A 27167-nucleotide genomic window follows, 5' to 3' on the forward strand; every position below is an offset into this window, starting at 1 on the left:
AATTCAAAAGCATTTTAATTTGATATTATATTTAGAAACAAAAATATTCTTTTTATACATAAAATTCAATATGTTAAATACTACAAAAGAATAATAATTAGAATACACATCCATGCACATTTATGTTACATATTATACAAGGGTGGTCCCAGAAGTACCCGACCCAAGAAAGAAAACACGAAAATTTTGGAAAAAAATTTATTTATTTTTCAACATAATCTCCTTTCAGCTCTATACACTTTTCCCAGCGATGTTTTATAAGTTCGGTACCCTTCTTATAATAAGAACTGTCTTGCGCCTCGAAATAGCCATTAACTGCAGACATCACTTCTTCATCGTTGGAAAATCTTTGACCACTGAGCCAGTTTTTAAGGTTTGGAAACAGAAAATAAGCTGAGGGGTCTAAATCTGGCGAATAGGGTGCATGAGGTAGTAATTCAAACTTTAATCCGTTAATTTTGGCCATTACAATAACGGATTTGTGAGCTGGTGCATTGTCTTGATGAAACAACACTTTCTTCTTAACCAAATGCGGCCGTTTTAGCTTGAATTTTTCGCTCAAACGTTGCAATAAGTTCGCATACTACTCGCCGTTGATAGTTTTACCTTTTTCAAGATAGTCGATGAAAATTATCTCTCGCGCATCCCAAAAAACCGACGCCATAACCTTGCCTGCAGATGAAACGGTTTTCGCCTTCTTTGGAGCCGGTTCTCCCTTTTGAGTCCATTGTTTTGATTGTTCTTTTGTCTCAGGTGTGAAGTGATTGACCCATGTTTCATCCATGGTTATGAAACGACGCAAAAATTCTGCTTTGTTTTAATAATCCATTGCTGTCTATATTTGGCATCTCTTGGAAAAAGGAAACGAATATAGGTCTATGTAGCCTGGGATTTTGCCTGACTCTAAATTATGTAAATAAAAACAGAAATAATCAAAGGTTGCAAACATAAGGATCTCAACAGATCTGAAAGACTCCTAGAATAACTTCAAATGCCTGAAATAGATTGAAAATTTCTCCAAGAGTCCGCAATTAGAAAACGAAGTTATTAAGGATACAGATTGAAGGAGAACAGTGCGAAGAGATGCCTTGAATTGAAAGAAATAGCTTCAGGCTCAATAATATTGGTCTGGATAATATTGGCATTGGATTCGAGCCTATTCAGGAAAAGTTAATTGATTTACGAGACATTAGGCACTTCGACTTAGTGTCTTTTTAAGGTGACATGAAGAATACGAATTGGGGCAACATTTTTGGTAATGGCAATCGTAACGAGAAGAAAGCCTATTTATGTTTAGTGTGTAGAGACAGCCATTTATGTTTTGCCTTTTGCCGTCACCCATAAACATAGACATTTTGTGAAATGGTCCTAATCCCAATTTAATGTTAATATTAAAAAGTTAATAACCAAAATAAAAAGTATATAGTTTTAGATAACACAACACACAACACGAGAAAGTACACCACTGGAGTACCCAAGATTATTGGATTTATAAATAGGTACTAATCTTGTTTCTCAGGCACTGGACACTAAATATTATTCGGGGGAACAAGTTTATATTGTTTATTACTTTAGTATCTCAATTAAACGTCTACAGCGAAAATATTGAAATCGAATGACGTATGAATGGCAATGGCAGCCAGAACAGAAAGCCAATCGGGAAAAACCCAAGTTAAAAAATACAGTGCAAACAGCAATCATCAAACTCACATATCGCAAATTCACGTTCCGCGCCATCTTTCGATCGATCGGACAAACTCAAAACAACCCGATACGCTCCTTCCATTTAACCTTCCTTTCTAAAGGGGGATTTTCTGTGAGAGTGGAGTAGTTCCATATTCCATAGCGAAAGTAATATAATTAGAGAGGTTAATTGCATGTATATCAGATGTCATCAAGTTTACGACGCGATTACAGCGCACTCTTCGAAGCCATTGGAACTACAATACCGACTGAGACATGTCCAGAAAAACGCGGGATTTTCGAATTCAGTATAAGGCGGGAGATTTAAAGCGTGCAGGTAGTACACGATCAATATATCTCGTAAATTATTACAGATAAGGAAATGGTTACGTTTAGAGAAAATATGTGCAAAATGAGGTTTAAAACTTTTCCAAGCACATTAAAAAATAATACAGTTTTTCTAAGCCTTATTTATGCATCTTTATTGGTCATATGGATCATAATATACTATAAGCCTTCCATAAAAGAAAAAAAAAAAGCAAACTGTCAGCTGATAAAATTAAATATTCGTGATAAACATTTAATAAAAATTTCCGATTTATTTCAAGAGGATTAAAATGTGATTTCAAATGCACAGATTCCAATATATTTTAAAAAAAATATTAAAATATTAACCGAGATTGTAATCTTTATAATATACATATATTTTATAATTATTTATATCTTCCAGGCATCTGGGGTGATTTTAAATTCTATTGCTCCTCAAGGTACCGTTCTCGGACCAATTTTATTTATTCTTTACATAAACATGCTTTGTAATCTTAATGTGAGTGGGAAAGTTATAGCTTATGCTGATGACACGGTAATAATTTTTTCGGATAAAACTTGGGAAGGGGTGAGAGAAAAACTTAAGGTTGGCCTCAAAAAAATTAAAAATTTTCTGGAAACATTCAAACTAAGTTTAAATATTTCTAAAACATATTATGTAGCCTTTTCACTTACAGCAACAAATAGACCAAATTTTAGCAACATTAAAATAAATGATAACAATTTAATATAAGAGCAAAACAAAATAAAATACTTAGGAATTATTTTATTATTAATTATTACTAAAAAAATCTGATGTCTAATTTACAAGTTTTATTTGCTTAGACAGTTCTTAAACAAAAAAAATGTAATTGTAGTATATAAGGCACTTGTTGAACCGTTGCTTAGGTATGGTATGTCGGTGTGGGGTGGTATGTACAGTATAAATATGGAACAGTTAAAGGTTATACAAAATTACATAATTAAAATCCTTTTAAAAAAAAACCAAAACTCTATCCTACTTACATGTTATACTCAAAAGAAATATCTAATATTAGAACATTATATGTAGGTAATAGAAGTTTATAATTATGTCCATTTAAATAATAAATTTAGTTGCAACATCGTATCACATAACTATCCTTCAAGAGGTAAATCAAACCAACTACATAACTCGATCTTATGTAAAAATACTATGGAACAACATTTTGTAGATTATTTAGGGCCGAAACTTTACAATTTGTTACCTCACAATATAAGAACTATAGAAATCATGGGTACATTTAAGAAGAAATCTAAAGAATACATCTTATGTAACATCTTAAATTTTTTAGAAATTTTTCAATAATAATTATAAACGACGTACCATAAATCAAAATTAAGTTTATCTTGTGTATTATAAATTTATTAGGCGCGTTAGAAGTAACTAGAGCGCTTAGAAAATGAGGCAATTGTTGTAATTTTTAGAGTATTTGTTGTATTTTTCAAGCACATACAGATACTGCGTACCTAGGTGCTAATATTTATATAGCTTTTCTATTTTGTTAAAATTCGATGAAAATTACTTTATGTTTCTGTTTAAATATTAAATTAAATAAAATAAATAAATAAAATAAATCGCAGACTTTTGAAGAAGGTATAGTAAATTAAAAAATTACTAAAGCATAATTTTTTTAAAATTCTTTTGAATTTAATATTTAATTTTACTGGACTAACTTATGAATGCGCACGAAAAGTGAAAGTAAAGACGCGCGCACCCACCCTCCTCCTCTACTGACAGCGTGGAGTCTTTCGGGGTTGGGAGGGGGGTTCGAGCCAACCAATTGCGCTTCACTTGAAAGATACTTCAGTCAGTCTTGTTCCGGCTTCGGTAGAAGTAGGTCGGAGGAAAGTGGTTCCTCTGGTGGTTCAGTGTCAGTGTTTTGTGAGTGTGTTTTTAATGTGGTTCCTGTTTTTAAAGTTTGAGTCAAAGGTAAGTACTGATTTTTTTTTACAATTGCATGCAATTTATTTTGAATTGAAGATAATTAATACAGAAGCGAAAATGTACATTTTATTAGTAGCAATTCTTGAGTCAATTTGTTAAATACAACTTTTAATTAGTATCAAATTTATTGTGGATTTATTCGCTCCATTTACATTTAAAGAACGAAGAAGAAGAATTCTAATAACAATAAAATCAATTCAAGTTTTAAATTTGAATTACTGTACTATTAATAATTTAATTAATAAATAATTTACTAATGCATATCCAATTTTGGGTAGTTCTTGTTAGTGTTAATTTTTTTATGATGTTTATCTACGATTGGGTTTGCATGAAAAAAATAAAGTAAATTATGTGAATTTATTCGCTAAATTCACAACTACATGAAAGGGGTTATAATACAAATACGGATTTTAATAAATTCTAATATTTTTTCAAAATTTTCTGAATACTTAGAGAAATTTATTCGCTAAATTTCCATCTTTTAAAAGTAGTCAAACATTTTTATCGAAAAATTTTAGTATTCTTTCTCAATAGTTTCTGGTGGATTTATTCGCTAAATTCACATTTAAATAGAAGTATAATAAGGGGGTTAACATATAAAATAAAAATTTTCATATTCTCTTTTTCAAAATATTCCTGTGAATTTATTCGCTAAATTCACATTTACATGAAATCACTAAGGGGTTATAATACAAATACAGATTTTAATAAATTCTAATGTTTTTTTTAAGGGAAATTTATTCGCTAAATTTCCACCTTTTAAAAGTAGTCAAATTTTTATAGAAAAATTTTAATATTTTTTCTCAAAAGTTTCTTGTGGATTTATTCGCTAAATTCACATTTACATGAAATCACTAAGGGGTTATAATACAAATACAGATTTTAATAAATTCTAATGTTTTTTTAAGGGAAATTTATTCATATTCTCCTTTCAAAATATTCCTGTGAATTTATTCGCTAAATTCACATTTACATAAAATCACTAAGGGGTTAAAATACAAATACAGATTTTAATAAATTCTAATGTTTTTTTAAGGGAAAATTATTCATATTCTTCTTTCAAAATATTCCTGTGAATTTATTCGCTAAATTCACAATTACATAAAATCACTAAGGGGTTATAATACAAATACAGATTTTAATAAATTCATATGTTGTTTTAAGGGAAATTTATCCGCTAAATTTCCACATTTTAAAAGTAGTCAAACATTTTTATAGAAAAATTTTAATATTTTTTCTCAAAAGTTTCTTGTGGATTTATGCGCTAAATTCACATTTAAATAGAAGTAATAAGGGTGTTAACATATAAATAAAAATTCTCATATTCTCTTTTCAAAATATTCCTGTGGATTTATTCGCTAAATTCACATTTACGTGAAATCAATAAAAGGGGTTATAATACAAATACGGATTTTAAAATACCAATATTTTTTCAAAATTTTCTGAATACTTAGAGAAATTTATTCGTTAAATTTCCACCTTTTACAACTGCGAAACATTTTCTTTAAAAGACTAATATTTTTAATCAAAAGTGTCATGTGAATTTATTCGCTAAATTCACTTTTAAACAGCGGGTTAAGATATAAATAAAAACTCTCATTTTATTTAAACAATCTTTCTCGTGAGTTTATTCGGTTAAATTCACACTTAAACAAAACAGAAGCATAACCTCATACGTTCATCATGTCCGATGAATATTCCGTTTGTATTTGGTAAATATCCACGGTACTCGTGGCAATTTTATTCAGATCCGGGGTATCCACCTTGGACTTGGTGTAACTAAAAAGACTTAAAGTGGTGAGCCCTCGTTTAAAGGTACTACGGTACGTTGTAATTGCTCTCTAACAAGGGGCTTGCTGCCAGAACCCTCCACCTGGTGCTTTCATGCTTTTTTTCTTTTATGGGGTTATGTTTCGACACTTTTGAAGGGATGAGGGAGCATGGGAAATTTATTCGTTAAATTTCCTCTTTATTAAAACTTATCTCTTATATTAGCTAAAGCTTACATAAAGATCATGATAGTCAAACATTATTAAAGGGATTCTAATAAACAACAAACAAAAAATTTATTGGCAGATTTATTCGCTAAATTTGCACTTCGAACTAATTTTATGAAAAAGGCCATAAAGAATTCATTAAAATCTTGGGGGTTTTTTATACGTTAAATTTCCTCTTTTTTGAAATTTCTCTCCCCGATCAGCAGATTTATTCGCTAAATTTGCACAGTAAATAAGATCATGATAGTCAAACATTATTAAAGGGATTCTAATAAATAACGAAGAAAATATTTATTGGCAGATTTATTTGCTAAATTTGCACTTCAAACTAATTTTATAATAAGGGCATTTAGAATTTATTAAAATCTTTGGGGGTTTTCTATAGGAAATTTATACGTTAAATTTCCTCTTTTTTAAAATTTCTCTCTCCGATCAGCAGATTTATTCGCTAAATCTGCACGTTAAACAGGATCATGATAGTCAAACATTATTCAAGGGGTTTTAATAAACAACAAACAAAATATTTATTGGCAGATTTATTCGCTAAATTTGCACTTCAAACTAATTTTATAATAAGGGCATTTAGAATTTATTAAAATCTTTAGAATATTCTACAATAAACTACAACTAAATGGGATCTAAATAAATTAATATTCAATCGTAGATAAGCAGCAAAGACATTTGTGATGTATCAATTTTATTTGAAAACTTCATGTTCATCATTTGAAAACGTACTTTTACTTAACTAATAATATTAACAAAGCTGGTAAGCAGTGTGCTTCCAGCCTGAATTTTTGACCTAACATGTAAACAGTGTGTTTTTACCCTGCAAAATTGACTTAGCATGTAACCAGTGTGCTTTTTCCCTTGAAAAATTGACAAAGCATGTATCAGTGTGCTTCCTTGATTAAAATTGACAAAGCATGTAACCAGTGTGCTTTTTCCCTTGAAAAATTGACAAAGCATGTATCAGTGTGCTTCCTTGAATAAAATTGACAAAGCATGTAACCAGTGTGCTTTTTCCTTGAAAAATTGACAAAGCATGTATCAGTGTGCTTCCGTGAATAAAATTGACAAAGCATGTATCAGTGTGCTTCCTTGAATAAAATTGACAAAGCATGTAACCAGTGTGCTTTTTCCCTTGAAAAATTGACAAAGCATGTATCAGTGTACTTTCTTGAATAAAATTGACCAAGCATGTATCAGTGTGCTATTTTTTCCCTTGAAAAATTGACAAAGCATGTATCAGTGTGCTATTTTTTCCCTTGAAAAATTGACAAAGCATGTATCAGTGTGCTTCCTTGAATAAAATTGACAAAGCATGTAACCAGTGTGCTTTTTCCCTTGAAAAATTGACAAAGCATGTATCAGTGTACTTTCTTGAATAAAATTGACCAAGCATGTATCAGTGTGCTATTTTTTCCCTTGAAAAATTGACAAAGCATGTATCAGTGTACTTTCTTGAATAAAATTGACCAAGCATGTATCAGTGTGCTATTTTTTCCCTTGAAAAATTGACAAAGCATGTATCAGTGTACTTTCTTGAATAAAATTGACAAAGCATGTATCAGTGTGCTTCCTTGAATAAAATTGACAAAGCATGTAACCAGTGTGCTTTTTCCCTTGAAAAATTGACAAAGCATGTATCAGTGTACTTTCTTGAATAAAATTGACCAAGCATGTATCAGTGTGCTATTTTTTCCCTTGAAAAATTGACAAAGCATGTACCAGTGTGCTATTTTTTCCCTTGAAAAATTGACAAAGCATGTATCAGTGTGCTTCCTTGAATAAAATTGACAAAGCATGTAACCAGTGTGCTTTTTCCCTTGAAAAATTGACAAAGCATGTATCAGTGTACTTTCTTGAATAAAATTGACCAAGCATGTATCAGTGTGCTATTTTTTCCCTTGAAAAATTGACAAAGCATGTATCAGTGTACTTTCTTGAATAAAATTGACCAAGCATGTATCAGTGTGCTATTTTTTCCCTTGAAAAATTGACAAAGCATGTATCAGTGTGCTATTTTTTCCCTTGAAAAATTGACAAAGCATGTATCAGTGTGCTTCCTTGAATAAAATTGACAAAGCATGTAATCAGTGTGCTTTTTCCCTTGAAAAATTGACAAAGCATGTATCAGTGTACTTTCTTGAATAAAATTGACCAAGCATGTATCAGTGTGCTATTTTTTCCCTTGAAAAATTGACAAAGCATGTATCAGTGTGCTATTTTTTCCCTTGAAAAATTGACAAAGCATGTATCAGTGTGCTATTTTTTCCCTTGAAAAATTGACAAAGCATGTATTAGTGTGCTTCCTTGAATAAAATTGACAAAGCATGTAACCAGTGTGCTTTTTCCCTTGAAAAATTGACAAAGCATGTATCAGTGTGCTTCCTTGAATAAAATTGACAAAGCATGTAACCAGTGTGCTTTTCCCTTTAAAAATTGACAAAGCATGTAACCAGTGTGCTTTTACCCTGAATTTTTGACTTAGAGGAATGGTTTTTAGTGGGTCCTTTTTTAGTTTACTGTTGTATTTGTTAGTTTTACCAAGAAATAAACCTTTGTAAGTTAGATTAACGCTTGTGGATTATCTTATCCTATTATATAGTTACTGCATGAGTTTTATTATTGTAATTTTTATACTTTTTTTCTGTATTTTGACTTGTGTAAGAGTTTGTGCTTTTTGGCATGAATAAATAAATGAATAAAAACTGCTACATTTTGTTGTACATTCCTATTATTTGGTACAATCTACCCGCAAAAAACTCATTTCATAAGTAATTTTTTTTGTGTGTATATGCATCTCTACAATTGCAAAAATTATTATTTTAAAAATTTGTTCCTGGAAAACTCTAGCAAACATCTCAAATCAAGTGAGTCTATAGTTTATATTTCTAAGACACGAATGTAAATTCAAGATTTTTGTCCATATATTAAATATGTTTGTGTACCAAAGTTGATTTAAATTTCGAAAAAAAAATTTGTCATTTGCAGATGGATACTCTTAATTATCAGTAAAGAACATAAAATCTTAAATGCTTTGCCTTTTTTATTGATATAAAAATTAACACTTTTAAAACAAACTTATAATCTAAATACCTTAGAAACTTTATCCTCCTGAACTCTGACCCTGAGTTTTCTTTTTCTCTGCCTCTTTAGCTCTTTTTAATTGCATCTCTCTTTGTTGATTTAATACTTTCCTAAATGCATTCTCCTCCTCTTCAGTAGCTAAGGTATCTAAAAATAAGAACACCCACATATAATGTTTTGATGGAAAAATTATTTTAATTACAATAAAGTATAATAAAATTATATTATGTTATAAAATCTAAATTTATCATCCGATTTACCTATGTATGGTTCTTCCTCTCCTTCACTATCCTCCGAACTGTCCCCTCCAGGATTTCTCAGATACACATCTGAGAGTTCCACCCCAGCTGGTACGGAAGTCAACAAAGATTCGCCATCCTCTTTTAATTCATTTTCCAGCTGAGCCTCTTCCGATTTCTTTTTTTCTGTTTCTGCTTTAATCCTTTCCCATTCTGTTCGAAAATCAATTAAAATAAATTACGATTAAGTTTAACTTATTTAAAAAAACCTGTTTTTATTACAATAAAGTTGCTTACGTTTCATACTCTATCCCACATCCCTCAATAAGTTTAAAAAGATCTTCCATTCCTTGTCCTGTAGCTGCACTTACTCCGCAAACTTTTAAGTTTTGATAGAACTCATCAAGAGCTAATGCCATTGACCGTGTGAGATTACTCACATAGCTTTCATCAGATTCTTTAATAAATTTGCACTAAATATATATGAGAAATTTCAACTGTACTTACCCAAGGCTTCTTGAAAACTCTCAAAATCTGTCATCCAATCTTTTGCATAACCTGCATCTACAATATCAGTTTTGCTCATACAGACAATAAATGGCAGGCTCGTTTTGTATAAGATGGAACACGCATAAAGCATGTTGGACATAAATGAAACGAAACAGCTTCTGCAACATATCGCAAGTTCACGTTCACGATCTTTCGATCGATCGGACAACCTCAAAACAACCCGATACGCTCCTTCAATTTAACCTTCTTTTCTAAAGGGGGTTTCTCTGTGAGAGTGGAGTAGTTCCATATTCCATAGCGAAAGTAATATAATTAGAGGGGTTAATCGCATGTATATCAGATGTCATCAAGTTTACGACGCGATTACAATGCACTCCTCGCAGCCATTGGAACTACAATACCGACTGAGACATGTCAAGAAAAACGCGGGATTTTCGAATTCAGTATAATGCGGGAGATTTAAATTTAAAGCGTGCAGGTAGTACACGATCAATATATCTCGCAAATTATTACAGATAAGGAAATGGTTACGTTTAGAGAAAATATGTGGATAATAGAGCAAAATGAGGTTTAAAACTTTTCCAAGCACATTAAAAAATAATACAGTTTTCTAAGCCTTGTTTATGCATCTTTATTGGTCATATGGATCATAATATACTATAAGCCTTCCATAAAAGCAAACTAAAAAAAAAAGCAAACTGTCAGCTGATAAAATTAAATATTCGTGATAAACATTTAATAAAAATTACCGATTTATTTCAAGAGGATTAAAATGTGATTTCAAATGCACAAATTCCAATATATTTAAAAAAAAATATTAAAATATTAACCGAGATTGTAATCTTTATAATATACATATATTTTATAATTATTTATATCTTCCAGGCATCTGGGGTGATTTTAAATTCTATTGCTCCTCAAGGTACCGTTCTCGAACCAATTTTATTTATTCTTTACATAAACATGCTTTGTAATCTTAATGTGGGTGGGAAAGTTATAGCTTATGCTGATGACACGGTAATAATTTTTTCGGATAAAACTTGGAAAGGGGTGAGAGAAAAACTTAAGGTTGGTCTCAAAAAAATTAAAAATTTTCTGGAAACATTCAAACTAAGTTTAAATATTTCTAAAACATATTATGTAGCCTTTTCACTTACAGCAACAAATAGACCAAATTTTAGCAACATTAAAATAAATGATAACAATTTAATATAAGAGCAAAACAAAATAAAATACTTAGGAATTATTTTATTATTAATTATTACTAAAAAAATCTGATGTCTAATTTACAAGTTTTATTTGCTTAGACAGTTCTTAAACAAAAAAAATTTAATTGTAGTATATAAGGCACTTGTTGAACCGTTGCTTAGGTATGGTATGTTGGTGTGGGGTGGTATGTACAGTATAAATATGGAACAGTTAAAGGTTATACAAAATTACGTAATTAAAATCCTTTTAAAAAAAACCAAAACTCTATCCTACTTACATGTTATACTCAAAAGAAATATCTAATATTAGAACATTATATGTAGGTAATAGAAGTTTGTAATTATGTCCATTTAAATAATAAATTTAGTTGCAACATCATATCACATAACTATCCTTCAAGAGGTAAATCAAACCAACTACATAACTCTATCTTATGTAAAAATACTATGGAACAACATTTTGTAGATTATTTAGGGCCGAAACTTTACAATTTGTTACCTCACAATATAAGAACTATGAAAATCATGGGTACCTTTAAGAAGAAATCTAAATAATACATCTTATGTAGCATCTTAAATTTTTCAGAAATTTTTCAATAATAATTAAAAACGATGTACCATAAATCAAAATTAAGTTTATCTTGTGTATTATAAATTTATTAAGCGCGTTAGAAGTAACTAGAGCGCTTAGAAAATGAGGCAATTGTTGTAATTTTTAGAGTATTTGTTGTATTTTTCAAGCACATACAGGTACTGCGTACCTAGGTGCTAATATTTATATAGCTTTTCTATTTTGTTAAAATTCGATGAAAATTACTTTATGTTTCTGTTTAAATATTAAATTAAATAAAATAAATAAATAAAATAAATCGCAGACTTTTGAAGAAGGTATAGTAAATTAAAAAATTACTAAAGCATAATTTTTTAAAAATTCTTTTGAATTTAATATTTAATTTCACTGGACTAACTTATGAATACGCACGAAAAGTGAAAGCAAAGACGCGCGCACCCACCCTCCTCCTCTACTGACAGCGTGGAGTCTTTCGGGGTTGGGAGGGGGGTTCGAGCCAACCAATTGCGCTTCACTTGGAAGGTACTTCAGTCAGTCTTGTTTCGGCTTCGGTAGAAGTAGGTCGGAGGAAAGTGGATCCTATGGTGATTCAGTGTCAGTGTTTTGTGAGTGTGTTTTTAATGTGGTTCCTGTTTTTAAAGTTTGAGTTAAAGGTAAGTACTGATTTTTTTTTACAATTGCATGCAATTTATTTTGAATTGAAGATAATTAATACAGAAGCGAAAATATACATTTTATTAGTAGCAATTTGTTAAATACAACTTTTAATTAGTATCAAATTTATTGTGGATTTATTCACTCCATTTACATTTAAAGAACAAAGAAGAAGAATTCTAATAACAATAAAATCAATTCAAGTTTTAAATTTGAATTACTATACTATTAATAATTTAATTAATAAATAATTTACTAATGCATATCCAATTTTGGGTAGTTTTTGTTAGTGTTAATTTTTTTATGATGTTTATCTACGATTGGGTTTGCATGAAAAAAATAAAGTAAATTATGTGCATTTATTCGCTAAATTCACAACTACATGAAAGGGGTTATAATACAAATACGGATTTTAATAAATTCTAATATTTTTTCAACATTTTTTGAATACTTAATGTTTTTTTAGAGAAATTTATTCGCTAAATTTCCATCTTTCAAAAGTAGTCAAACAATTTTATAAAAAAAATTTAATATTTTTTTCTCAATAGTTTTTGTGGATTTATTCGCTAAATTCATATTTACATCAAGTCACTAAGGGGTTATAATACAAATACAGATTTTAATAATTTCTAATGTTTTTTTAAGGGAAATTTATTCGCTAAATTTCCACCTTTTAAAAGAAGTCAAACATTTTTTATAGAAAAATTTTAGTATTTTTTCTCAAAAGTTTCTTGTGGATTTATTCGCTAAATTCACATTTACATAAAATCACTAAGGGGTTATAATACAAATACAGATTTTAATAAATTCTAATGTTTCTTTTTGAGGGAAATTTATTCGCTAAATTTCCACGTTTTATAAGAGTCAAACATTTTTACAAATTTTTCATAGAAAAAATTATTCTCAAAATTTTCTTGTGGATTTATTCGCTAAATTCACATTTACGTGAAATCACTAAAAGGGGTTATAATACAAATACGGATTTTAATAAATTCCAATATTTTTTCGAAATTTTCTGAATACTTAGAGAAATTTATTCGTTAAATTTCCACCTTTTACAACTGCGAAACATTTTCTTTAAAAGACTAATATTTTTAATCAAAAGTGTCTTGTGAATTTATTCGCTAAATTCACATTTAAATAAAATTAATTAGGGGGTTAACATATAAATATGAATTCTCTTTTCAAAATATTCCGGTGAATTTATTCGCTAAATTCACTTTTAAACAGCGGGTTAAGATATAAATAAAAACTCTCATTTTATTTAAACAATCTTTTTCGTGAGTTTATTCGGTTAAATTCACACTTAAACAAAACAGAAGCATAACCTCATACGTTTATCATGTCTGATGAATATTCCGTTTGTATTTGGTAAATATCCACGGTACTCGTGGCAATTTTATTCAGATCTGGGGTATCCACCTTGGACTTGGTGTAACTAAAAAGACTTAAAGTGGTGAGCCCTCGTTTAAAGGTACTACGGCACGTTGTAATTGCTCTCTAACAAGGGGCTTGCTGCCAGAACCCTCCACCTGGTGCTTTCATGCTTTTTTTCTTTTATGGGGTTATGTTTCGACACTTTTGAAGGGATGAAGGAGCATGGAAAATTTATTCGTTAAATTTCCTCTTTATTAAAACTTATCTCTAATATTAGCTAAAGCTTACATAAAGATCATGATAGTCAAACATTATTAAAGGGATTCTAATAAACAACAAACAAAAAATGTATTGGCAGATTTATTCGCTAAATTTGCACTTCAAACTAATTTTATAAGGGCATTTAGAATTTATTAAAATCTTTGGGGGTTTTCTATAGGAAATTTATAAGTTAAATTTCCTCTTTATTAAAATTTCTCTCTCCGATCAGCAGATTTATTCGCTAAATTTGCATTTCAAACTAATTTTATAATAAGGGCATTTAGAATTTATGAAAATCTTTAGAATATTCTACAATAAACTACAACTAAATGGGATCTAAATAAATTAATATCCAATCGTAGATAAGCAGCAAAGACATTTGTGATGTATCAATTTTATTTGAAAACTTCATGTTCATCATTTGAAAACGTACTTTTACTTAACTAATAATATTAACAAAGCTGGTAAGCAGTGTGCTTCCAGCCTGAATTTTTGACCTAACATGTAAACAGTGTGTTTTTAACCTGCAAAATTGACTTAGCACGTAACCAGTGTGCTTTTTCCCTTGAAAAATTGACAAAGCATGTATCAGTGTGCTTCCTTGATTAAAATTGACAAAGCATGTAACCAGTGTGCTTTTTCCCTTGAAAAATTGACAAAGCATGTATCAGTGTGCTTCCTTGAATAAAATTGACAAAGCATGTAACCAGTGTGCTTTTCCCTTGAAAAATTGACAAAGCATGTATCAGTGTGCTTCCTTGAATAAAATTGACAAAGCATGTAACCAGTGTGCTTTTTCCCTTGAAAAATTGACAAAGCATGTATCAGTGTGCTTCCGTGAATAAAATTGACAAAGCATGTATCAGTGTGCTATTTTTTCTCTTGAAAAATTGACAAAGCATGTATCAGTGTGCTTCCTTGAATAAAATTGACAAAGCATGTATCAGTGTGCTATTTTTTCCCTTGAAAAATTGACAAAGCATGTATCAGTGTGCTTCCTTGAATAAAATTGACAAAGCATGTATCAGTGTGCTTCCGTGAATAAAATTGACAAAGCATGTATCAGTGTGCTATTTTTTCCCTTGAAAAATTGACAAAGCATGTATCAGTGTGCTTCCGTGAATAAAATTGACCAAGCATGTATCAGTGTGCTATTTTTTCCCTTGAAAAATTGACAAAGCATGTATCAGTGTGCTATTTTTTCCCTTGAAAAATTGACAAAGCATGTAACCAGTGTGCTTTTTCCCTTGAAAAATTGACAAAGCATGTATCAGTGTACTTTCTTGATTAAAATTGACCAAGCATGTATCAGTGTGCTATTTTTTCCCTTGAAAAATTGACAAAGCATGTATCAGTGTGCTATTTTTTCCCTTGAAAAATTGACAAAGCATGTATCAGTGTACTTTCTTGAATAAAATTGACAAAGCATGTATCAGTGTGCTATTTTTTCCCTTGAAAAATTGACAAAGCATGTATTAGTGTGCTTCCTTGAATAAAATTGACAAAGCATGTAACCAGTGTGCCTTTTCCCTTGAAAAATTGAGAAAGCATGTATCAGTGTGCTTCCGTAAATAAAATTGACAAAACATGTAACCAGTGTGCTTTTTCCCTTGAAAAATTGACAAAGCATGTATCAGTGTGCTTCCCTGAATAAAATTGACAAAGCATGTAACCAGTGTGCTTTTATCCTGAATTTTTGACTTAGAGGAATGGTTTTTAGTGGGTCGGGGCTGGAAAAGGCCTTAACCCCACACTACCCCGGGCCGGCCCGGGGTGTCTGTTTGCAGATTTTTTTAACCTCTCTAAAAAATAAAAAAAAAAAAAAAACGATGGTAAGTGTGTTTTAGGCAACCCCAGACATAGAAGAATCTGCATTAGAGGATGATGAAGTTTAAAAGAACAATACCTGGCAAACTGGTTGGAGGCATTTACAATTGAAATACTTTTGCTCATGGTAATAATAATTCTTCTTTTATAGGTAGTTGAGGAATCGGCTCAGTTTTAGGTTTCATGAAATTTTCTGTAATAATGTGTATAAGTTACATACACAAAATATAAACTCTTATAATAAAAATAGAAATTGTAGCTATTTCTTAAAATAAATCTTAAAGTTAAAGATTTCTTAATTAACCAACTTTTTTACTCATTTCAGGAATTTCTTCACTCCACTGTGGCTTTTTAGGAGTATTGTGTTTTTCATGTTTGTATTTCTGTTAAAGCGGCTTTGTATTTGTTAGTTTTACTAAGAAATAAAACGTTTGTGGATTATCTTATCGTATTATGTAGTTACTGAATGGGTTTTATTATTGTAATTTTAATTTTCATACTTTTTTTTTCTATATTTTGACTTGTGTAAGAGTTTGTGCTTTTTGGCATGAATAAATAAATGAATAAAAACTGCCACATTTTGTTGTACATTCCTATTAATTGGTATTCATTTAAAAATTTCCCAAACAAATTCCCCAACCTACCCTCAAAAAACTCATTTCATAAGTAATTTTTTTTGTATAGTATATGCATCTCTACAATTGCAAAAATAATTATTTTAAAAATTTGTTTCTGGAAAACTTTAGCAAACATCTCAAATCAAGTGAGTCTATAGTTTATATTTCTAAGACACGAATGTAAATTCAAGATTTTTGTCCATATATTAAATATATTTGTGTGCCAAAGTTGATTTAAATTCGAAAAAAAAAAAATCGTCATTTGCAGATGGATACTCTAAATTATCAGTAAAGAACATACAATCTTAAATGCTTTGTCTTTTTTTATTGATATAAAATTAACACTTTTAAAACAAACTTATAATCTAAATACCTTACAAACTTTATCCTCCTGAACTCTGTCCCTGAGTTTTCTTTTTCTCTGCCTCTTTAGCTCTTTTTAATTGCATCTCTCTTTGTTGATTTAATACTTTCCTGAATGCATTCTCCTCCTCTTCAGTAGCCAAAGTATCTAAAAATAAGAACACCCACATATTATAATGTTTTCATGAAAAAATTATTTAAATTACACTTAAGTATAAGTTATAATTATATTATAAAATATAAATTTATCATCCAATTTACCTATATATGGTTCTTCCTCTCCTTCACTATCCTCCGAACTGTCCCCTCCAGGATTTCTCAGATACACATCTGAGAGTTCCACCCCAGCGGGTACGGAAGTCAACAAAGATTCGCCATCCTCTTTTAATTCATTTTCCAGCTGAGCCTCTTCCATTTTCTTTTTTTCTGTTTCTGCTTTAATCCTTTCCCATTCTGTTCGAAAATCACTGAAAATAAATTACGATTAAGTTTAACTTATTTAAAAAAACCTGTTTTTATTACAATAAAGTTGCTTACGTTTCATACTCTATCCTACACTCCTCAATAAGTTTAAAAAGATCTTCCATTCCTTGTCCTGTAGCTGCACTTACTCCGCAAACTTTTAAGTTTTGATAGAACTCATCAAGAGCTAATGCCATTGATCGTGTGAGATTACTCACATAGCTTTCATCAGATTCTTTAATAAATTTCCACTAAATATATATGAGAAATTTCAAATTTCAACTGTACTTACCCAAGGCTTCTTGAAAACTCTCAAAATCTGTCATCCAATCTTTTGCATAACCTGCATCTACAATATCAGTTTTGTTCATACAGACAATAAATGGCAGCCTAGTTTTGTATAAGATGGAACAAGCATAAAGCATGTTGGACATAAAGGTCACTGGTGATGTGCTTCTTACACAATCAACTACATAAAGGATTACCGTTGGGAAGGTTGATGCCAAGGTTTCAGTTATTATTGAACCTGTAAATTTATTAAAAAATATATATATTATTTAAAAAAAAAAACCAAACCACCCACTTTTATTCATTAAAATAAAAGAAACAAAATATAATATGACTTGATGCTAAGCACATGGTTTTTAATAAGATTCTCATCAAGTTAAGCCACTGCGCAATTTCAGTAATTTGGAGGTTATCAACTCATATTGTCTTTAAAAAAGAAGAATATATTCATTGCAAGCGCTTATTAGATCAAATATTATTTATTATACATATATTATTTATTATTCCATCTTAGGTGTATAAATTTCAATAATATAATAATAATAATAAGCGATGAAAAAAAATAAATAAAACCAATGAAAGCGAAGAACATCACTCAGTATTCCACATAAATGTCAGGAGCATTAACAACAAGGTACTTGAACTAGAGTCACTGTTAGAAGAACTGAAACCTAGTATACTATGCATATCTGAGCATTGGCTTCAAAATGAAGATATCAAATCTCTATGTATAAATAACTACAACTTACAAGCATACAGCTCCAGAAGGACGTTTCGTGGTGGTGGAACGGCCATTTTCAGCAGGAATGACTTACCACTGGAGATAGAAATGTGGAAACCAAAACACTACCATTAGAGAAGCATTTTGAATATTCAGCCACCAAATTTATTGTTAATAAAAAAACCTTTTATGTTGTCAGCTTATACAGATCACCTACTGGTGACCCTGATGTTTTTCTTCATAAAATTCAAGAACTATTGGATGAGTTATATACATGTAATAAGTCTTTTATATTCTGTGGTGACTATAATTTTAATTTTGCAGGTCCTGACTTGGTTGCAGACTCATTGAGGCATGTGTTTCTGAGTTATGATTTGGATGATCGTGTGCAGGGCATTACAAGACCGGGCATTCAAGATGGTAGCCTGATCGATAATGTATTTACAAATATACAGAAAAATCATTCAAACTGCAATAACTATACTACCAGTTTCTCGGATCATTATGGTCAGCTATTTAAATTTAAAATGGTGAGTACCCATCCAAACGTGACCGTTTGAAAACATATCAAATTTTGTCAACTTACTACAGAATGAATTATGGGAGGGAGTTCAGAATGCCAAGACAGTTGATTCATAATACAATGCTTTTTTAAGTACTTTCCAATATTATTTTTATCAAGCATTTCCTCTGTGTTCTTCAAGAGTTAAAAATCATTCACAGCAATGGGTCAATTTTGACATAAAAGGGTTCAAAATTATATTACCGATTTGTATATTTGGGCAAAACGAACTAAATCAGAAGTTGCTTATCAGCGTTATAAAGGTGAAAGAAAGAATTACCGCAGGTCTTTATCTAATTATAAGAAGTCAATAAACAACAGCAGGATTACAAACTCAAAAAATAAGAATAAAACAGCTTGGTCAATCATAAATTCTCAATCAAATAAAAGTAAAAAATCGCAACCAATCATACTAAAATCAGAATCGGGTGATATGGTAGTTGATCCGGAAAGGATTGCGGACGCTTTCTATCAGCATTTTAAATTAAACCCTGATCCCGGCAACAAGGTTCGTGGGCGGATAGTGGATGATGTGCTATGTCCGGACATTTTATACCTGTTTCCTACAAGTGAACAAAAAAATCTTCAATATTATTATGCATTTACCCAATAAATATTCATCAGGACTGGACGAAGTACCTGTTTTTTTACTAAAAAAAGTTGCTAGCCTTATCAAAAAGCCATTAAATGTAATAATAAACTGTTTTTTTGAAACAGGCATATTTCCTGACCAACTTAAAAAGGTAAAAATAGTACCAGTACTTAAAAAGGGTAACCCTCAAGAAATAAAAAACTACAGACGGGTATCACTACTTCCGTCGGTGTCGAAGATCTTTGAGAGATCGATTAGAGGTCTGGGTTTACAACTTTTAAAATCTTACTCTCTTCCAGCAAAGCTAACACAGGGAGTACTCCAGGGTTCTATTTTGGGCCCTGTGTTATTCCTTTTGTATGTTAATAACTTAAATGCAAATATATTAGCTGATCTAGTTAGTCAGTTCGCTGATGACTCATCGGTGCTGGAGGTTCCACCCAGAACGTGATCTCAATAAAATGCTCTCAAGCAGCTGAACAAATGAAAAAATGGTGTGAAGAAAAAAAACTTATATTAAATACTGAAAAAACTGGCCTGCTTACATTTTCTAAATTCAAAAAAGACACATCACTCTATGTAAAACTTAATGGAAGGTCTATAGAGTGTTTGAGCAGTATTAAATTCTTGGGTATACACTTGGATGGATGTCTTAGTTATGTAAAACACATATATTACTTAACATCAAAACTGAGCAGCCTCTGTGGTCTTATTCGTAGACTCAGGGATCAACTATCAATAGAAACCATTAAGATTTTTTACATTTCAAACATTCAGTCAGTGCTGAATTATGGCATCATGTTTTAAGGTAGTGAAAGGGATGCCCAAAATATTTTTAAGACGCAAAAATTAATTTTTCTGTACCTTGTTCAAAACTGGTTGTACTTTATGTAACCCATTGTTATTACTGTTATCTTCATTGTTTGAAAAATGAACCATACTGAAAAGAAGTTCAAAACGATTACGGCTCATGCATTCTGTGGGCATTGCAATTTTAAAAATTTTTTCTTTGCTCCAGTAACATGAAATACTTGGCATTTTCACAATACCCATGTAAGAAACAAGACCAAAGAATCGTTTTTTTTTCAAACTTATCTGTTGGCGTCCAGTCATGTAATCATGATAGCCTGGATGTATCATTTCTTATACATATTGTTTGGGTGGCACACAAATTTGTTTTATCCGCTACATATGCGAAAAAATCGTCATCAATCAGTGAGAAATAAAAGTCTTCTGGATTTGATTGCATGATTGCATCAAGGCAGCAAATTCAGGAATTACACCTCATGTAATGTATCTTTATGAATTACAGATTTCTAAGTTTTTGTGTTTATATGGGGTATTTGTTGATTTTAACATATTACTTTATAATTTTATTTATTTTGAAAAAAATTATTTTAGATCTTTTTTACTTAGGTCATAAGATTTTAATTCAAGTCTAAATTTGTTGATGTTGCTTTGTCTTTTTATTAAGGATTTTGATGGCAATAAATGAATTTATTTTTTTTATTTTTAAGCCTTTTTCCAACAGGCAACTTGCCCAATAACAGGAGATAGTTGCAAAACAAACTTATACACATGGGTCTTAATCCCAAGAGTAATGATCCACCAAGATATTGACAATCACATGAACTGGAGAGAAATTTATATCACACATGTGACAGATCCAATTAAATATAGCGCATATTGTATATAGCAGCGATTTCAACAGGATATTAGTGCCAGGCCTTGGCAGAAAGAATGTTAGGGGATGTCTAGCAATAAGCCTAGGAATCATGAAACATACACCAGAAAGAAGTACAGGACTATCAATGAACGTTAAAAACCCTACTGAGTTAATTTATGCAGCAAAATATAGTGATCTATTCAATCAAAGGCTTTTTGGAATAAAATAAGACAATTCCTATTAAATTTAAACACAGCCACTTGTAATAAATAAATAATGATTCCCAAGTGGCCAGCAAATTAGATAAGACATAAACCAAGGTGTACACTTTCTCATTGCCACAAGACAAACATAAAATTCTAAATTTTTGGTACTTTAATAAATAGACACCTTAAGAAGTTCTTACCTGACACACTCCAAGCAAATACTTCAATCTGTCCAGGAGTATCCAATACACAGTGCTCATTTCCTGTTTTCCCAATAAAGTTAATAACTTCAGAAAATTTTGTCGAAAATAAATTAAGACTAGTAACTATCGCTCCATTAGGCCCTAGTTTGTATTGCTTCATAACCTCCTTATAATTAACGGTGTCTCGAATATCTATGTTAGCGAAATAGGGTAAATTTATGCATGCAGGGTCTAAGTTTAGGACGTAGGGCTTCTTTCCGTGGATTCCATCAGCTAAGCGGGTAACTAAAGAAGTTTTTCCGCTTCCTGCCATACCCAGAACTAGGAGGCATACCGGTGGCTTTTTTACCGATATTTCGGGGGAATTAGAAGTTTCAGAGACTGCTGCCATTTCTTTAAATCAATTACTAGAAAGCCAAACAAAAATTGAAAATATAATAATAGTTATAATACTGAAAAACACAACCTACATTTAAAACTTGAAAGACAACATAACCTAGAAAACGATACATACGTAAAGGTGGTTCTATATGTGATTCGCAACAGCAATAAAGCAATGATCCCAATTAATGAATACTATCGTTAATTCTAAATTCTTGAGAATTCTGTTAAAATGAAATAACAGCTGACTATTGGGATTTTGGAAACTGTAAGATACAAGGACGGTTAAATTCTTATATTCAGGGTCTTTGGAAGGTACTTGCCATCCTTTAAGGGAATAATAGCTGACCTAATTTCGAACATTTTAAGTCAAACATTTATAGGGCAAAATTCGATTTAAAATTTTTAGTGCAACTTTAGCAGGCCTGGATTACCCATAGGGCTAAAAGGGGCTGGAGCCCCGGGCCCCGTCATTCAGAGGGGCCACGCAGGGTCTGGCAGAAAGGGGTCTGCCTTTTCGTGGTGACAATGAGATTTTTGGGTCACCATATAATGGTCTTTACATGGGAATGTTGGAACTAATTGCCAAATTTAATCCTTTTATAGATAATCATATTAAGAATTATAGGAATAAAGGTAAAGGCACTGTTTCTTATTTATCTAAGACTAGCTGCGAGGAGTTTATCCAAATAATGTCCGATAAAGTACTAAAAAAAATTATAGAAGATATAATACCATCAAAATATTTTTCAATAATAGTGGATTCGACTCCAGATTTATCGCACGTAGATCAGTTATCGATAATTATCCGCTTTTGCTCTAGTGAAAAGGGTGAGCAAGTATATGAGAGATTTTTAGGATTTGTACCTATTTTCAGTCATACTGGTAAATCCCTGTCGGAGGTTGTTATACATTTTTTGACAAAGAATACGCTGGATTTAAAATTTTGTCGTGGACAGTCATACGACAATGCTAGTAATATGTCGGGGCAGTATAATGGCCTTCAAGCATATATAAAAGAAATTACAAAGGTAGCTTTTTACGTGCCATGTTTTGCACACTCTTTAAATTTAGTTGGAGAATGTGCTGTTGACGATTGCCTTGATGCTACAAAGTTTTTTAATTTTTTGCAAAAATTGTATGCTTTTTTTGGGTCCTCCACACATCGATGGCATTTGTTTTTAGATAATATTGGCAAAAACCTTACTGTCAAGTCGTTAAGTACCACTCGTTGGAGCTGTAGAGAAGATGCAGTAAAAGCGTTAGTAACAAGCTATGTCCAAATAAACAGCTGCTTAAAAATGATGTCGGATGATCCATCAGAAAAAAAAGACATCAAGTCAGAAGCCATGGGACTTTCTAAACAAATGATAAAATTGGAGACTCTTGTAATGGCTACCTTTTGGAGCAAAATTTTAAGACTTTTTGGGGAAGCTTCCAATATACTTCAAAAGCCAGGTCTGGATTTATTGTTTGGTGAAAACATTTTAAAAGGGCTAATCAGAAGTGTTTCCTGTTTCCGAGACCAATTTGACTTGTTTGAAGAAGAAGCCAAAAGTTTACTACCACAGGAAGAATATGAGTATTCTATGGGCAGGTCAAAGCGAAAAAAATACCCGGACGGTAAACATGAAATATTATTGAATGAAAGAAAATTATTTCGCACGCAGTCATTTTTAGTAATAGTAGATAAGCTGGTCAATGAATTAGAACGACGGTGTAATGCATATTCAGATCTTGCCCAGTTGTTTAGTTTGATTTCAAAACCTAGCTCTAATGTATGTTTATCTAAATCAGAAGTTGAAGAGTTTTCTGCAAAAGTAATAAGCGTGTACGCAGATGACCTAAATATTAATTTAACAGATGAGCTGGTATTTTTCTCGGAACTTCTTAAAACCTCTTCTGAAAAAATATGCAATCCACTTGATCTTTTAAGATATATTTTAGAACACCAATTAATTGACACGTTTCCTAACGTATATACGCTTTTGAAAATTTATCTATCGATACCAATAGCAAATTGTGAGTCTGAACGTTCCTTTTCCAAGCTAGTTTATATGAAAAATAAATATAGAGCCACAATGCAGGAGGAACGTCTGTCTTCTTTAACATTAATGTGTATGGAAAGGGACGTTTTGCAGGATTTAGAGTTTAATGACGTAATAGAAGATTTTGTAAAACTGAAATTACGAAAAAAGGTATTTTAATATTCCTATTTTCAAAAAAACCTTTTTTTTTATATAAGTAATATATATGTAGTGTTATAAATAATATTTTTTGCATTTTATTTATAAGGAGCCTCTTGATCCTTTATTAGCCCCGGGCCCCATAAAACCTTAATCCGGCCATGAACTTTAGCATTTTTTCAAATAAACACCCAAATGTTACACTTAATCAATAATACAGCGCAAAGTTGTATAATTATATATCTAAGTTTCAAAGTTTATTTTGTTTTGTCTAATGTTTATTTAACCAAAGACCATGAATCCAAAACATTTGTGATGACTTAGAGAAAAAATTGAGCAATTAAAACGTGAAAAATAACTGTTATTGACGGGATTATTTAATAAATAAGTTGTTGAAAAAAATAATGATTTCTGGTTACAGTAAAAAAGGGGCTAAATATTCGGCACTTCTTATAACACCTTAGAAAGCAAAGCACACATCATCGTAATTTTCTTCTTTCTTTTTCTCTATTAAAATAAGACTTGCATAATAGCGTGAAAATGAAGAAATATTATAACGTTGGGCGAATAATTGGGTACTTCTTCACTTCTTTTATCTAGTTTAGAGTTGTCTGGATATTGGATCTTCCTCTTGGTCTTTCATAAGATATCTTTCTTCTCCGCTATCAACGCTTACAGTTCCCCGGAAAGGTCTTTTTGATACATATTGATTAAATTGCTAAATACAAGTCGATGATCGCCCCTTCACATCGAACTTCCTTAGTTTGGCAGATGTGGAACTGGCGTTTTCTGACCTACTTTGAGACATGTTCAGCACTCCAAGTTCCAATCCTGGCGGCTATATTCTCCATTACCCTCTTTATTAATCCGCTTGACCGATTCCTCAAAGTCGTCCTCCTTTGGAATCACTTGTCAGACACCAGTCTGGTCTTTGTTCGTGTTCTTAGCAGCTTCTAATTCAAAAGTCCGTATTACTGTATCCACTGATTTAGGTGAATGTTCTAGTAGTACGGATTGTCCCATTTCACAAACCTATACTGAATATTATCAATGCCACTAATAAGATTAATGTGATTGTCTGACAAGATTAAATTAGAAAATTGAAGTTTATAGGAAATAAATATAAAAATCTCTTGATAAAGCCCAAAAGTCATTTTGCTTTAGAAAAGATAACATTAAAGTGATTTGTAAAACTAAGCTTAGGATTTAAATCGATCCGTTAGTCTTTTCCCAATTCAACAAGTATCACGTCATTAAGTTAACATCAGGATGAAATTACACGACCTTAAATATCATTAGATGGACCTTAGATTTGTCAGCAAACAGAACATCGGACTCCGAGAGACATATTATTCGGCTTCATGTGTAATAAGTATATTTTTCTAGATAGAATATTCTTCTTTTTAATTATTGAGTTAAGTATATGGGATTGTTTTGCCTACATTTTTGTTCCATGAGGTTAAAGTAACTTTCGCTTCGGTAATACAGCGCAAAGTTGTACAAGTTTATTTTGTTTTGTCTAATGTTTATTTAAGCAAATACCATGAATTCCAGATATCTGTGATGAGTAGGAGAAAAAAAAACGATTGAAACGTGAAAAATAATTGTAGAGTTGAAATTACTTACCATCATCAGCTAACTTCATGGTCGATCAGTTAAAATAATTTCTCCCTTGAAACGCATAATTATCGTATTTTTCTTTCCTCCAAATTTTTATGTGATGCCTTTACGAATGACTCAATAGATTCTAATTTTGATGCAGTCATCTTATATATAGATAGATATAAGAGGACTTTAAGTTCTTATTTTCAGGCAGAGTTATCTTAAAAACTTTAGGTAACTGAGATTTTCCTATTCAATTTTATTAAAGTAGATCAGTATGCTTTTTATCTCCATTAAACGACTACACATTCCATTAGGTAATCTTTGTGATAGACCCTACTTTCTGATAGGCGAGAAAAGTCTGTAAAGATGAAAGTGTATTGAGAATATTTATCATCAATTACAAATAAATGTCATCTTTTCTTGCTTTTCTTACCAAGTGTCCTTAAGTCACGACATAACGAACTTCATGGATTTGACTAGCCAGACTAAACTGATGGAAACCAGGTTAAAGACCTCCATGTCATTGTAGCTAGATTTTTTACATAGGATTGTGAATGCGAAATATCAAAAACCATACAAGTCAATTACATAGGGTATCACTGTGATATTGTTGAACGATGTATTTTGCCGCTTTTTCCTGTAATTTCTGGTTTGTGTTGCAGATGATAGTACTTCTAAGATCCAAATGATTGCAGATGAAAGCTTTACAAAAAGTAATAAGAGTAGTAGGATGAGTACTCCACCAAGTAAATTAACTATCGACGATATACCCTCTGTGGGTAACTGATGCATTCTATTGACAACATTATCTGAGCCTCTCAAATCTTATAGTACTATATTTTTAGCGGTTTGACCGTTTACCAGATGATTACATTTAGATTACCCTATAAATAAAAAATCATCGATTAATCCTGCATTCCAATACCATAGTCTCTTACTAAACTACCTCTGTTCTTAAACAGCGCAAAAAGCTTTCTTGTAAACAGCTGTGCAATAAGCTGGTGCCCCATCATCTTCAAACTTTTTCTCGTAATGGCATATTCTTCTAAAAGTTTCTGACCACTGATCTTAAAATTTACAGATTCTTGCAGAATTTAGTGATTCATCTTACATTAATCATCTATATAATAATAGCCCAAAAATGTCGCTGCAATTCAAAACTCCCCGCCTGGTAATGTAACTTTGTCGCTTCAATAGTTAATAATTCTTTCACAGATAATAATAAGCTAAATTTTCAATATAAAGACGAAATATGTAATTTGATAAATATAAAAATGTCAAAATGATACAAATTAAAAATGGCTAAGAAACATAATTGTTGGGAAATTAAGTTTTGGAAATTTTGGATAAAAATAAATTGTAGCTTCGCTAATCGACTTATCCATTGTTTCTACATTGCTTAAGATTAAGAGGTAACGGTGACTTCTTTCAGGCGGATTCCAACAAAAAATTTTCTATCCAGTTACGCGTTCCGGTATATTTTCGATACATTGTAATACTTACTCTTATGTGGCAACTCAAACATTAACTCAAAATGGCAACCTTAGCATGATATTTTAAATATATCTACAGATTAGATTAATAAAGTGCTCACTAAATTATTGG

General features: G+C 31.1%; 1 protein-coding gene across 3 annotated transcripts in view; it reads right to left on the reverse strand.

The window, feature by feature from the left end:
• The window catches only part of LOC126738222 (GPN-loop GTPase 1), a 28003-nt gene extending 6181 nt beyond the window's left edge, over positions 1–21822 (reverse strand). Inside the window, exons 1-6 of one of the 3 annotated variants that reach the window (XM_050443445.1) lie at positions 21388–21822; positions 17445–17678; positions 17228–17387; positions 16952–17157; positions 16701–16838; positions 9005–9072 (exon numbers count right to left, since the gene is read on the reverse strand). In XM_050443445.1, the coding sequence (XP_050299402.1) occupies positions 16711–16838; positions 16952–17157; positions 17228–17387; positions 17445–17678; positions 21388–21781 (1122 nt within the window). In that variant the 5' untranslated portion in view covers positions 21782–21822 and the 3' untranslated portion in view covers positions 9005–9072; positions 16701–16710. Of the gene's footprint in view, positions 1–9004; positions 9211–16700; positions 16839–16951; positions 17158–17227; positions 17388–17444; positions 17679–21387 lie in introns of those variants that run through there. The other 2 variants (XM_050443444.1, XM_050443443.1) reach the window with 2 other exon arrangements.
• Between the last annotated feature and the right edge of the window lie 5345 nt (positions 21823–27167).

This window comes from Anthonomus grandis, chromosome 7 (genome assembly GCF_022605725.1).
Source record: "Anthonomus grandis grandis chromosome 7, icAntGran1.3, whole genome shotgun sequence".
NCBI classification, from domain to species: Eukaryota; Metazoa; Arthropoda; class Insecta; order Coleoptera; family Curculionidae; genus Anthonomus; species Anthonomus grandis.